The following is a 15563-nucleotide window of genomic DNA, read 5'->3' on the forward strand; positions in this document are numbered from 1 at the left end:
AATAGTTAATAATTCGATTTTATTAACAATTCAAAAATATGCAAATTAAATTAATATTATTAAACATTTACATAATTTACAAGTTTCAATGCATGGTAATAATAATAAATCAAAAAAGAGAGAGGAAAAATTGGTATTTTACAATTTTTGATTACAAATAAAATTACAAATAAATAATACAAAAAATTATTTTACTAATATAATTGCAAATTTTACTTTTAAAATTTATTTCCATCAAATAAGTGATTTGCTTTGTTTTGCACAAATCAATGTTTATAAAATTATTATAAATTATGCCAATTTTATCAGAATGATATATTACTCCTGTTATCACTATCATTTGTATCACTTCTTGCTCGCATATCAATAATCGTTATCTGTGATGCTCTAAGACCTTCAGGTGTTCCTGGATTATGGATACCTTTCTCGTGGTACCAAATAAAATTGCTGACTTTGCCAGGTTGCACAAGGGCAGGTGACAATGACTGCTTTCGAATTAGAAATGGTTTCTCTGGTAACATTCCGTGCTGTGTTCTCGGTGAAATGGAACGTGACTTATATAATCGATGCTAGAAGTAGGAAGGAAGAGAGAAATTTGCATAAAATTCATTAATTTATCTGAACTTTTGTCTAAATATCAGTCTATCACAATGATAAACTGATATTGATATTTCATTTAGAGTGATAAAATGATTATCATTATCATTATTATTATTATTATATACTTTCTCTCTCTCTCTCTTAATGAGTAATATTTTAGTAAATTGTTAAAATGAAATAAAATAATTTTGGCAATAATATTGGAAAAAGCTTTTTGCATTTTGCTCATTTCAACAATGATAAAAAAACTTTTTTTTTTCTTTTTTCCCCTTTATCATAAGCAAATTTTCTTTTCTTTTTTGAAAAAATATATTTTAAATAATTTTTAGTATTCGAATAATTAATTTTAGTTATAAAATAATCATTGAATGAATTAATATTCAAACGAATCAATTTAAGATGAATATGTGCTGACTGATAATTGATAACTGATAATCATTTATGATAAATTTTTAATTTCATGTGTTTATATAGGTTATTTCAGATTAAATTAACATTAATTAATACTAACAGTTCTATTTATTGATGAAATGAGAGAGAGAGGGAGAGGGAGAAAAGATAATGAACTGTTTGTAGTGGTGCAGTGCTGATTATTAGCTGATATCATTGATTTGCTTTAGTTGTTGTTTAATGCAAATAAAATAATCAATAACTGAAGCAATGATAATAATTAGAATTGCTTTTATCAAAGTATAATTAGGATTATTTTATCAACATTTTATCAAAGTGCTATGTATAATTAGGATTATTTTATCAACATTTTATCAAAGTGCTATGTATAATTAAAAAACTGTGATAACAAATTATGTTAATAAAAAAAAAAAAAATTTCTGTTTTTTGTATATTTTTGTAAAAAAGGTGCAGCAGATAAAATTGTAAGTTAATTATATTAATGTGAACAATAATAATTGCAGCAGTAGTAACTGCGACATTTTCTGCATGTGAATAATAACTGCGACATTTGCGCATTGTATGATTTATGAATTAGTGGTGATGAAAATTAAATGGTGACAAGATGCAGTCATTTTGGTTTGAATAACAGATTATAGTAGTTGTGAGGAGATTGACGAACACGTAGCAGAATGTGACAGTGTGACAACATAATGGTCAAATTTTTATTTTTTATTTTTATGATTTTTATTTATTTATTCTTTTTCGTTCGACAAAATGAAAACAAAAAAGAAGAAAAAAACTGATAAGAAGGAAGAGTTGAGTTTTAACTGACATCATTTTTAGCTGTTGATAAATTGGATGTCATCGATTGATCAGCATGATCAGTGCCATCGTTTTGATCTTTTAATGCTTTTGCACTTATCGTTTCTGGTCTTTAAAAAAGAAAAATAAATAATTAAATGATTTTTTTTTATTTTATAAAACATAATTAACTTAAAATATACAAATTAATTTAATTGAAAAACTTTGAATTTTTAGATTTGGAGAGAAATGAAAATGATTTTGTGTAAATATAATTTAGAAAAGTACTAATTTCACAAAAAATTATCAAAGTTAATTATTAATTTCGAGAAAAAAAGGAGATATGATATGATAAATAAGGAGAGAGAGAGAGAAAGAGAAAGAGAGAAAAATTGTAGAGAACCTGTTTATAGATGATAATATCTGCTCTTCATTAGTTTGTTTTAATTCTTTTCTTCTATTCTTTGATGATTCTTCTTGATATGTACGTCGTTCATCAGATTTTTCGATACGTTGCTTTGAGCTATAATAAAAAATTATTAAACTTTTTTTTTTTTAAATATAATTAAGTTTTTTTTTATATTTTTTTATATAATTAATTATATAAGAATAATTAACTTTGGACAATTTATGAAGAAAACTTTTTATGCATATTTTTGTTATATATTAAAATAATTGCCATTTTTTTCCTTCATTATTTAATAAATAAATAAACAAAAATAGAAAAATAAAGGTTAAAATTTATTAAACAAAAAATGAATTTTATTTGTAGTAAATCAAAAAAATCATTGAAACAATCACAAAAAATATTATAAACCGACGTAAAAATTTGTTTTGTTTTTTTTTTTTTTTTTATAAATTATTATTTAAAAATAAAAATAGAAATGAAAAATAAAATAAATAATTAATTATTTATTTACATACCTACTACCACTTTCATGTTTTTTCAGTGGTTTTGCCATACAAATATGCAAACTTTCAGTTCGATTAGTTCGAATTTGATCCAATCGCCGAGCTATTTTTAAGTACGAATCATCGGTTTGAATTATGAGATCCTATAATTTTGATTTTAGAAAGAATTAGTAATAATGAGAAATACTCAATAAATTGAAATTTGGGTAATATTAATTTAGTGGGCAGTTTAGAATAATATAAATACCATAAGAAATACATGATATGATCAATTTTAAAAGTTTAAATTTAAATATTATAATATTATTGAATAATTTTGACCCGTCGTTTTGGTTTTATTATTTTTGGTATGCATTCATTTGCATCACTGATTCGAGCACTCAGTGATGCATTGCATTCCTTATCAATCGAATTATCAGAGTTGAAATTATTCATGTCAAGCATCGTTTGCACAAATGTATCACAGGTATCCTTTGCTTCAATCGAACATTGTGTACTGTAATGATTATTTCATGAATCACAAATAAATAAAATTTATCTGAAATTAAATTTTATACTAATAGACAAAATTGATAAAATGATTCAAATAAATCGATATCAATTGCAATTTTATATGTTTGATAAAAAATAAACGATCAAATTGCACTGATTAATATATGATTATTTCAATTTATTTGCAAAAATGTCAAAAATCATTTGCTTTATTTATTTCTAATAAATAAAAAGAAAAAAGTTCAATAATTTAAAAAGAAAAAATAATAATATTAATAATTTAAAAGAATTTCTAAAGCAAACCTATTTTCAATCAAAAATGAATGCTCAAAACCAATACTTCGCACAGTTTTCTTTCGTTTTGTTGATAACTGTGATACTTGACGATTCTTAATTTTAAATATAAAATAATTTTGAATAAATAATAACGAAAGATTCATAAAAACAAGTAATAAATAAAGATTCATTTCTAGTTTTATTTTGAAATTCACTTAAATTTTGCATCAAAACTTTACTTCATCGTCATCAAATGCTGTCTGCACAGCTCGACTACATTCTGGTGTTTGTATCTGTGACATCCATGCATCTGTTTCCATCGATCGATGAAATACCTGCGAGAAAAGTTAAATTCAAGTATACAAAAATTAAAATCATATTAAATCCCTAAAAATTGTCTTATTTCAATATTATTTTTCCGGCAAATGTTCCATTATCGCATAAGAAATCAATTTATGCCAATATTTATTACCCATGGGTAACTGAGCTTACTTTCATTGTTTGTTAAACGAAGAGTCTGTGTTGGAATCTGTCCCCAAATTAGATTGTTTATAATTATTAGTTTCTTATTTACTTGACTCTTTCATTGTTTGTTACTTTCTTACTAACTGTAAGTAATATCACTTTGATAAGGTTAGCAGCACTTTGTTTACCTCACCTCTTCCTCATCTCTTCTACACTATCTTCAATCGTATTACAAATCATTCGTCCTACCGAATTAATGTTAAGGCTACCTTTGCTGAGGCTAGCTTTTCCGGATGGCAATCCGGCAATCGCTGCCTTCCTACAATAACTTCCTTAAATAACTACAATCGGTGATAATGTTTATCTCAATAAAATAAGGATTAATCAAACGTCAGCAACAACTTTTCGGCTCTATAATATCAGACCGTATTTTATGATAATACCTGATTACTTTCTTCTTCCGTTACAGCACTTTGTTCTACCATTTCAGGATGCAATGATTCAGTTTCCGTTGAAACATCCTACAATAAAATGACAATTTCAGTTTGGAAATTCTTCTTTTTTTTTTCATTTCCTCTTATACTCTCAAAACTTTCTGAATAACTTACAAGTCGTATGGGTGTTTTATCGTGATCCATACTCTTAATTAATTGTTTTAAATTCTCATTGTCACTGACATTTTCTTCTCGTATCGTTGGCATATTAACAATTCCTTCATCCAATGACGTTTCCATACTGCGATCCATTAATTTCGGACGTGTTCTAGCCTTAGAATATTTTAAAAGTTAAAAATTTCTCTTGTATAAACATAATTTAAGTTAATCTAAAATTTAAAAACTTTAAATCTAATATGCATAAAACGAATTTTTAAAATGAAATAAACTTTTAACCTGCAAATCATGCAATTTAAGCATAATTTCATCTACTTGAAATTGTGCAATATCTGTTTGTACAGCGCAACCGCTCAAAATACAAAGTTCCATCTGCTGTTCCTGATCAGCTAATGATACCCGTGCTTGTACACTACGATCAATACCTTCCGAGCTAAAATTAATAGTATAACATAAATTGTAAAAATTGGTGGAAAGAAAATGGTAAGTAATAAATTCATAAATAAATTGTAAATATTGCAAATAAATTTTGAAATTACTTTGTAAGATCCATTGGAAGTGATGTAACTTCAGATATCGAATTCAAATCACCGTCGATATTTGGTGCAGAGGTTAGCATATCAGTGATAAGCGGCGAAGATACTAAAGAGTCTTTCATTCTGCAAAAGTTATCACACAAATGGACTAATCACTAATGTTTATCAATCAAAAGAAAAGAACTCGAATTGTAAATATCAGAAAAGTATAGATCAACCAGAATGTTCAAATATTATGGATGGAAATTACCCGAAAGAATCAAAAATTTATTGATTGATAATTTTCAATTATAAACAACTAAATATTTTGCTAAATGCAACAAAGTAAAAGTAAGCTTTCAAAATACAAAAAAATCTTAGTTTTCTAAAAGAATATAAAGTAAGTCTATAAATTATCATGATTCAAAAAAAGGTGATAACATAAATTTACCCAGCATTTTCAGTATCTTTCATCCATTGCGCATTTACATCCTTCTCTTCTGAATAAATTTCTTCCGTAAAACTCATAGTTGTACCCATATCCTGAAATAGCTTTCTTATCAATTTTATCACCTCACATACTTATCAATGAATTAAGCTAAAAGGTAAGAAATGATAATTTAAAACTGATATGATAGTACTAACTTGCAATTTTACAGTTGAATTATGCATTGAAGATTTGTCGAAAAATTTTTCTTCCGTTTGAATATTTTTGTTATTTAACATTCGTACTGATCGTTCATAAGTTTCAGCCTGTAATTAGAACTTTTTTAGATAAAGAAAATAATTAATCATTTATAAATAATTACTTTTAATATAAATTTCAACTTGGAATTTATGTATTTGTTGAATATCTTTTGCTAAAATAAAATTTCTAAAATTTTATCGTAAATCTTTAGTTTAAATTCAAAATATAATTATAAAAAATACAGCTTAAATTTATTTAATCATTTTAAAATTCAAAAACACTTTACACTCACTCCACAAGTTCATTTCAATAAATAATTTTTAATTTTTGATTATTAAAAAAAAAAAAAAAAAGAAAGAACTAACCTGTTTATCAAGCTGAGCAGTTTGCTTTTCGGTAAGCAAATGTGGTGCCATATTTCGAATATACCATGGTTCTTTTGCCATTAAACGTTGTAGTATTTCATTCCGTTTTACCGGATCACCGCATGCTAAGGCACGTTGATATTCTTTCTGTAAAAATAAAATGATTTCAAATAAAAAAAATTTATGAATTAGTAAATTTAATATAAATTATAAACAAGAAATATTAGTGAAAATTTTTAATCATTGAAAAAAATTTATTTTTTATTTTTCAAATTACAATAAAAATTTGTAATTAATTGCCTGCATTCGAATCATCAAATGATAAAGCCATTCTTCAAATTTAATTTGTATTACACCGAGAAGCATCGAAACAATGGAAAGACCAATGATGACCAGCCAAAACATTAATATTAACATATGTGGATGATCTGGCACAACATCGCCTAATGTGTTCTGCTAATTATTAGTGAAGAGAAGTTGAAAAAGAAGAAAGCCAAATTTGAAGTTAAATTTAAAAAAGGAAAGTAAATAATTGTTGTTGAATTTAATAATTTATTAATATGAAAATAGTAAATAATAATTTCTAACCAAGGCCAATGGTTGACAATGAAATGAAGAAAAAATAAAGGGAAGTGAAATAGGACCAGCGCGTTTCCCAGAGGCAAAATAAACCCGCACAAATGCATATCCAAGCGATGCAGATGAGTAGTGCAAGCCAAACTGGTATTGTTCTGGAGTAATTGGAAAGAGGTACAGAAATGTGGCAAATAAAGTAAGGTTAATTAATTATCAATAAAATAGAACTAAAATGAAAATGTATTATAAATGATTGAATTTTATTTTTCATTTTTTTTTTTTTTTTTTGTGCTACAACAATTAAATATTTTTAAATGTATATTATTTATAAAAATTAAGCAAAAGATATAACAAAGTGTAATTATACAAATTAGCTTTTGAAACATTAACAAATTAATTTAAGATTGTCATTCAATTTGTAAAATAATATCGAAATATTAACATTCATGCAAACCTGCTTTCAACTTTTTCATCTTCAATTATTTCAGTTGTTTCTGAGATTGGATTATTATTATTTAGTAATCGATGATTTGGTCCTAAATTTCCTTCTTCCATATCTAGCATTCCTCTGTGAAAAATCAATCAATCAATTAATCAATATTTCTTTATTATTTCTTAAATTTTATTCAGCTTCATTCAATAACTTTAATTAAGTAAAAAAAAAAAAGCCTGAAATTTATCTGATGCCAATTTGTTTTTGTTTTTAGTAAAATGAACAGAGTAACTTTACTTAACTTTACTCAGTAACTTTAATTAATTGAAATGGCTGCGTTAGTCTGAAATTCATTTAATATTTAGATGCAACAAAAAATTGAAAATAATATTTATTCAATACCTAAAATACTTACTGCATATACTTCCATTTTTTAAGTTTCAGTATTTGTCGCTGTTTTGCTAATGCAATGCGTCGCTCTTTGGTGTAACCTTTAATACACTCGCGATACCTAGTAATGAGAATTGTCGGTCAGAATAACACACTACATTTCGAGAATTCTCGATGAATAAATATTTGTTTCTGACACACTACATTTCGAGAATTCTCGATGAATAAATATTTGTTTCTGACACACCATATTTCGAGAATTCTCGATGAATAAGCAACACTTTTTTTTTAATTTTATACCAATCTATATAATTAATGATTCTTTTTATTACAAAAATATCTAATAATTTTTACATAAAAATTTTTACTCAAACTTCTGATATAATAGTAATTTGTCTTATTTTGAAATCTTACATTAATTTAAATCAAAAAAAAAAGCAATTTTTTTCATTAAAAGTATTTCATTGTTCATTTCGTAATGTAATTTAATACAATTTTTGCATCTAAAATTACTGAAATGAATGACATATGATATCACTGAAATTGTAATCTTTTTAGAAAATTTGTTGAAAATTTCATTCAAAAACCATTTGTTGTTTTCTCTTCTTTTTTCTTTAATTTCTATTATTTCATATAAAACATTTAATTGTAAAATAATTATGGCTTTGCAGTAAATTTCAATTGTAAATTGTTTTGCAAGCAAACTAAATTGTTCGATTGCTCATAAATGATTTCATTTCATATAAATTTGTAATAAACAAACTTGTAAAAGTGAAATTTAAACGGAACAATCTGTTTAATTGACAGAAGCAGAAAAACAAAAGTTATTGGCATTTTAAAATGTAATTTTATTTATTTTCAAATGTGAAATTAATATCATAAAAACAACTATCTGATCTTTGCTTTCTTTCTTTTTTCTTTTTTTCTTTTTTTTTTTTGAAATGAAGAATGAAATGAAATGAAGAAAACTGAAGTCTCGTGAACAAATTTAGCATTAATTAAATATTTAAATTAATAAAAGAGAAGAATAATTCATACAAAAATACCTCATCCAAACATTGCTTACAAAAGTTGTGAGAGTTTTACCAAATTGACTCAATATAGCTAGTACAAGAGGTATACCAAAAATTGCATATACAATACTTAGTGCTTTTCCGCCTGGCGTCCTTGGCACTATATTACCGTAGCCTAAAATATAAAAAGCAATCAAATAATATAAATTTATTTTTTAACAAATTCAAAAAAGAAATTATAATACTATATTAGCATGCTATAGTGATAATATACTACCATAACTTAGAATATAAAATTTCTTATATTTAAATATATTTTTAAAGAGTAAAAGAGAAAAATAAATTGTTCATGGTACTATCTCGTCATGGCCTAAAATGTAAAAAATATTATAAATTTATTTTTCAAGGAGTTAAATGACAATTTGATGACTAACCGATAGTAGTAAAGATAGTACCAACATAGAAGAGTGCTCCCCACATGTCCCATTCTAAGCCTTCTGGCATTTTTAGTTTTGTTAATTGACTTTCATACCACAATAATATTTTTCTAAAATTTGAAAAAAGGAAACTGAATCATGTAATAGACTTAGATTAGTACATGTTTTAATATAAAATGACCTATGACCTATGACATTATGGTATTATGATATGATCAATATAATCAAATGACACATTTTAATCATTAAAATTATTAGACTGTTAAAGAGAAAGAAAATTAAATTTGAGAAAATGAAACTGTTTACTTTGAATTAATCAAATTTGTGTACGTATCTGAATTTTTGTTCTGGAAAACTCGCCTTAACTGTTGAAATGTATCATTCCTCAAATCATCTAATATAATTTTTTCTTTCCTAAAATTCAAAAAAAAAAAAATTATTTTCAATATTTCTGATACTTTTTACTTTTTTTTTCGCATATATCATAGTAAGTAACATAGATTAAATCTTTTTTTTTTTTTTTTTCTAAATTTATTTCATACTAAGACAGTAATATTCAATTTAACAATAAAAGATTTATTGTTTTTGTTATTATTTTCCATTGCTTAATTGTATTTATTGAAAAAAAAAAAAAATAAGATATCAATTAAAAACAAAATGTTAGTTAGTCTAAAAAAATAAACTTATAATTAATTAAAAAATTTTGATAATTTAAAAAAGCAAAAATGATAAACCTGATAAGCTCTTGTTCATGCGCTTGTTCCACCCAACAGAATAATATAGCGCCCAGTAATGAATATACTGTCAACAAAACAAACGGCGCAATATGTCGTAATTTATATTTGTCGTAATAAAATTTCGCCTAAAATTTTAGTAAAGTTTTTAATTAAATATTATAGCTTATCAATGAGATTATAATTGATAAATAAGTAATCATTTGGTGTAAGAAATGATAATTTTGCAATAGATTAATGATAATACAAACGAAGAAAAAATGTTATTAATCGTAAAAATAAACAAAAAAAAAAAGTCATTGATAATAAAAATAAATAAAACTAAAAAAATGATAAAAAAAAATAAGAAAAATGGCAAGAAAATATTATTAATAATAAAAGTAAACAAAATAAAAAACAAAAAATGCAATTAATCATAAAAACAAATAAAAATAACCAAAACAAAAATGCAAAAAATGCCTTTTTTTTCAATTATAAAAACAATTTCCTCGATTTCAATTAAATACAAAGCTAATATTTGCATAAAACAAAAACAAAGAAATAAATTTTTTTCTCAATTTTGTTAAATTTCATCCATATTTTTACAAATTCATAAATTATTAACTGAACTACCACTCTTATCACAGTAATGATTAATTTGAAATTAAAACATAAAATAATCACCTGTCCAAGGAAATCCTTTGGTTTTTGCTTCTGCAAATGTATCTTCTCTTCAGCTGTTCGATTAAAAACCTAAAATATTAAATATGCAAAATTCTTTTTTCTTTCTTAACACTGCTAAATTCTGATTGATAATCATAGGAAAAGTTTGTCAAATATAAATTATTGATAGAAATTAATTTTTTTTTTTCTTTTTGCAAACATTCAAAAATGTTTGTGAAAGACAAATAAATAAGATAGAATCAATTTATTGTAATAATTTCACAGTGCTAGCATAAATTTTCAATAATATTTTTTTTTTTTGAACAAAATTGATTAAATGACAAAACTAATACCAAAGTATTTCTAAAATTTGTGACAATAAATTATTGGATCAAAAGTTATTTATTTTCAAATAATATATTGTTGATGTTTAGATGATATATCAACAATAATATATAACGTGAACATTTTAATAAACAATACGAAATTATAAATATTAAAAATTTTATGACCAATAAAAATTTCTACAAAGTTTCTTTTGACACATTTAAATTTATGAATAAAAAAAAAAAAAAAAAACAGGAAAAATGTAATATCCGGTAAAAAATAATTTCAACCGGATGCATTTCTGGATATCCAACAACTTCAGCTAACGTAGTCAGTGAAAATTACATAAAAATTTTGCTTTCAAATTGTTAATTTTAAATTGTCAAAAAGTGTTACAACACATAACAGTAATTATTTATTAATTATAAAAACAATGGTAGCAAACTTTTAAATTAAACTAATTTTTGAATTTGAATTTGAATCAAGTTAATTTTTAATGAAATTATAAGATTTCAATTTTAGAAATGTAAAAAAAAAAAAACAAAATTAATTAGTTCTCTAGAAAGTATGGTCTTTTTTTCTTATTGAAAATTATAATTTCTAATTTAAAAATTAGTTCAAAGGAGAAAGTGTCAACAAAAGTGTCACATAAGTTCAATGAACATTTAAAGGATTCAAATTTTTTGATACAAAAATAGTTCGTAGATAAAAGTTGAAGCATACAATTCGATTATTTTCCACAAAAAGAGCATATTTTTCCTGATTTCATTATGTATACTTTCAGGAAACTTACGTACACACTTTTCCTGATTTCACTACTCGTACCAATCGTTTCATTTCAAAAGTTAAAATGTATGATATCTACATGCAATTTTTATTAATCGTTTCCGGTTATTTGCAATTTATTTATTTGTTTATTTTTTTGTTATTGTTTATTGTTAGTACAATTTATAGAAATGCCTGACGTATTAGCTTATTATCTCTTTCAAAGAAATATAAGTAAAATTTCTGTCAATTAAGCATTTTAAATTTTAATTTAGCTAAAAATATTATTATTACCATCCTAAAAAAAAATACCAATAAAAAATCTGTGTATTCTTATTCTCTCTAATTGTTTATTTTTTTTTTTTCACATTATGGAAATGCATTTTACAATATAAAATTTATCATTTGCTATAACAATAAAATGAAATCCCTAACCTTTTGAAAAAAGAGAGAAAAAGAGAGAAAACAATTTTATTATTAAAAATAAAATCAATGAATGAACTTTTACGCATTTTAGAATTGGACAGATTAGCAAAATATTTATGCAATTTAATAGTATTTTGAAAATAACAGAAGAAGAAAAAAAAGTATGTGAAGTGATCAATCATTGGTATTTGTTTTTTTTAATTTCAAATAGTTACAACGAAAAATTTAAGTTAAATTTTACTTCTGGTATATAGTTTCTTTTCATTTCTTTTCTTTCTTCATAAATAATTATATTAGCAAATAATATAATTATCATCAAATGATGTGTAACATTTATCAGTTTAATCAGTCATTGATTATTTTATATCATTTCAAATTGATTTCTATTATTTTTTTGATCGTTTCACATTCCAAATAGATATAATGAAAAATTTAAGCGATTAAATTTTACTTTTAATATATATTTCCTTCATTTTTTCATTTCATTCGTTTTTTTTTTTTTTTTTTTTTTCATTCATGAATAATAATTGCAATTTTAATCACCCAAATGTAAAACTATTAAATGTATAATAATAATAATAATAATAATAATAATAATAATAATAAATCAATATTTATGAATTCAATCTAATAAATAACTGAAGCCAACCTGGTCATCAGCATCGATGAAGTGATTGCTCGTAGGGTCATCCAAGCTGACCAGCTGGCAGTGCTGTGGCGGTGTATCTGTGGACGAATGCGAGAAGAGCGACAGTCCACTGCAAACATCAATCAATTTGTTTACAATAATTATTTGCAAGTGGTATTACTGTAGCACTACCATGGCTGTTTGAATCACTTAGAGACCATGGAAAGCATTCCTACCTGTCACCCTAAAAATATAGCTGACAGTCATCAGAATTGCATGTTTACTCGAGTATGTATGAGTGGAATATTATGAGATGAAAAGTGAATGAGTGAGGAGGTGAAAGGGAACAAAGAAGATTTAAAAGATATGAAAATATTAAAGTGGAAAATTATTCAAAGATATATTTGTATTGAGAAGAAACACTTTAACACATATATGAAAGTTTGATAAATAATAGCATAATTCATTGAAATAAAAAAAAAAAAGATGTATTGTTTACTTAGTTATTGTGAGCAATAGTAATCTTAAAGTAATACTTGTACTAAATTATAATTATACAATGATTTTACTTTATCAGTGATACAACTGATAGTGATAATAATCTAAGAGATAGTTCAAAGACTTCAATTAATTCATTGCACAGCAGTCAAATTACAACACTTTTCGCTTTTATTTGAAAACTTTAGTGTATGAATCTGTTCTGTCTTAAACTTTTCAATTTGAATAAAATTTAATTTTAAAATAATTTTGCCACAAACTGAACAATATGGAATATGTTAGCATGAATATTTGTTTGTTTGTTTATTTGTTTTTTGTTTTGTTTGTTTGTGTGTGTGTATGTGTGCATGTATGTATGTCAATGTATGTATGTATGCCAATGTATGCATTTTTATATTTATTTTGTTTAGTAGCACAATTTCAATATATCTTATAATTTTTATAATAACAATTATTGATAGAAGAAAACTGACAAAAAGAAATTTAATATAATTTCTTTTTCATTTCACAGTCAATTTTAACATTTTATTTTTTGTTTTATTTATTTATTTATTATTGAACAAGAAAGAGGAAAAATAAAATTTAATAATAATAAAGAAAACAATCATTTTAGAAGATAAATAACACTGTTGTTTTTGTAATATGAAAATGAATTTTAAAAAGATGAAAGAGTTTACCGATGAAAAGCAACGAAATAAACAATTGTGCAAATATTTTTATATGCATTTATACGCTATTATGTAATTTCAAAAAAAAAAAAAAAAAAAAAAAAAAAGAAAAACTAATTGGAATACTAATTGTTTTCTTTCATTGTAATTTTCAACAAAATAATATTTTTTCTTTTTTTTTGCAATAATATTTATTTAAATATTCAAAAACACTAATGGAATATTCAAAGACAAACAAAATAAAATTTTAAATTCCTAATAGATTTATTAAATGTGTAAAATTTAAAAAAAAAAATTAGTAACAAATTATAAATGATACAATTTTTTTTGGCTTTGAGTGATTTTTTTTAGTTCGAATTTTCTTTTAAACAATTAAAAGTAAGCATTTTTTCTTTTTTTTTTTTTTTTTTTTTTTTTTGAAGAGAAAAGCTCTATCTATTGAGAAAATGTTAGCATTTTAGTTTAGAATTAGCAAATGTGCTAATGAATAAGCGATTGAAGTTCAGAAAAAAAGAAAGACGAAGTAATTTTAATGAGAGAAAGTGAATTTATTAATAATTCATTGTTCTGAGAATGGACAAATTAACTAAATTTAAGTGAGTAAAGCAACATTAAAAAGAAAAAAAAAAAACTTAAAGAGTTGATAAGTGATAAACTGTGTGCTATCAGATTATACGTGATATGATTATCAGTAATAACACTGCATATAGATCAGATTATACGTGATATGATTATCAGTAATAACACTGCATATAGATCAGATTATACGTGATATGATTATCAGTAATAACACTGCATATAGATCAGATTATACGTGATATGATTATCAGTAATAACACTGCATATAGATCAGATTATACGTGATATGATTATCAGTAATAACACTGCATATAGATCAGATTATTCAAATTTAACAACTAACCAGGTATTATCATATCGGCTAATCAATGTTTCATCGCTCATATCCATCAGCATTGATGACGGATGACACGTTTGACGCCGTGATTCAGTACGTACGAACACCGCCATTGCTAATTAATTAAGCCTGAAGAATTATTACACTCATTATATATAGATACATACATGTGTAAATAATATAATAATACTTAACTAATTTCATTAATTGATGGGCAATCATTCATATTAGGCCAAAACTTTCTTATCACTTATCAAGAGGCATAAAAAAAGAAAGTACGGATGAAATTAATCACTTGTCAAGTAAAAATTTCGAAAAAGCATATCGCATCAATTAACAAAAATATTTGATTAATAACATTTAGATTTAATAAAAAATGTTGTATAATTCCTTTTTTTTGTCATCAAAATGACATTGATTATTAACAAAAAATATTCCATTATTTAATTAAGATTATTCAAATCATTTTCATATGTAACAAATGTAATTTAAATTAAATTAGAAAAAAACGTTCCGTTATATGAGTGTAATAATTAATAATAACAATAATGGCAATAGCAATAATAATAATGATAATGATAATAGTGATAAATGATAATAGTAATGATAACAGGTAATAGTAATAATAATAATAGATAATAATCATTGCTTAACTGTATTATTTTGAATGTGAAATTTGATTTTTTTTTTTCTTCAAAGAGTTGATTACATTACTTTTCTTTCCTTTTTTTTAAAGTTTTTTTTTTTTTTTTGAATTCCTTGAAGATATGCGTTGCAAAAACGTTTGATTGTAACTAATTCATAGTTTTTGTCATTCCTGAAAATCACATTTTCAAATTTATAAAATTATGATGCAAAAATTTTGAAAAAGTTAACGAATTTTTCGTCGTCGAAAAGATTGAAATGAAAAGATATGCATGAAAAAAAAAAAAAAAAAAGAGAAAGAAATAGGAAAATATGAAGTTGCCCTAAAGAAATTTGAAGTTGAGGAA

The 15563-nt window shown here is 24.0% G+C and overlaps 1 protein-coding gene across 1 annotated transcript; it reads right to left on the reverse strand.

Annotated features, from left to right (window-relative positions):
* Positions 1–1816: 1816 nt before the first annotated feature.
* On the reverse strand, positions 1817–14684 carry Bma-twk-31 (Uncharacterized protein; the record flags this gene model as incomplete). Its single annotated transcript, XM_043076287.1, has 24 exons — positions 1817–1925; positions 2198–2317; positions 2719–2849; positions 3028–3202; positions 3502–3587; positions 3714–3809; positions 4383–4460; positions 4548–4706; positions 4830–4983; positions 5090–5209; positions 5517–5608; positions 5711–5818; positions 6119–6265; positions 6419–6561; positions 6707–6849; positions 7149–7262; positions 7543–7638; positions 8564–8705; positions 8965–9077; positions 9274–9381; positions 9702–9829; positions 10365–10433; positions 12511–12619; positions 14578–14684. The coding sequence occupies 24 exons, from the start codon at positions 14682–14684 to the stop codon at positions 1817–1819; spliced, it is 2847 nt and encodes a 948-aa protein (XP_042932221.1).
* Between the last annotated feature and the right edge of the window lie 879 nt (positions 14685–15563).

Source organism: Brugia malayi, assembly GCF_000002995.4.
Source record: "Brugia malayi strain FR3 genome assembly, contig: Bm_v4_Chr1_scaffold_001, whole genome shotgun sequence".
NCBI classification, from domain to species: domain Eukaryota; kingdom Metazoa; phylum Nematoda; class Chromadorea; order Rhabditida; family Onchocercidae; genus Brugia; species Brugia malayi.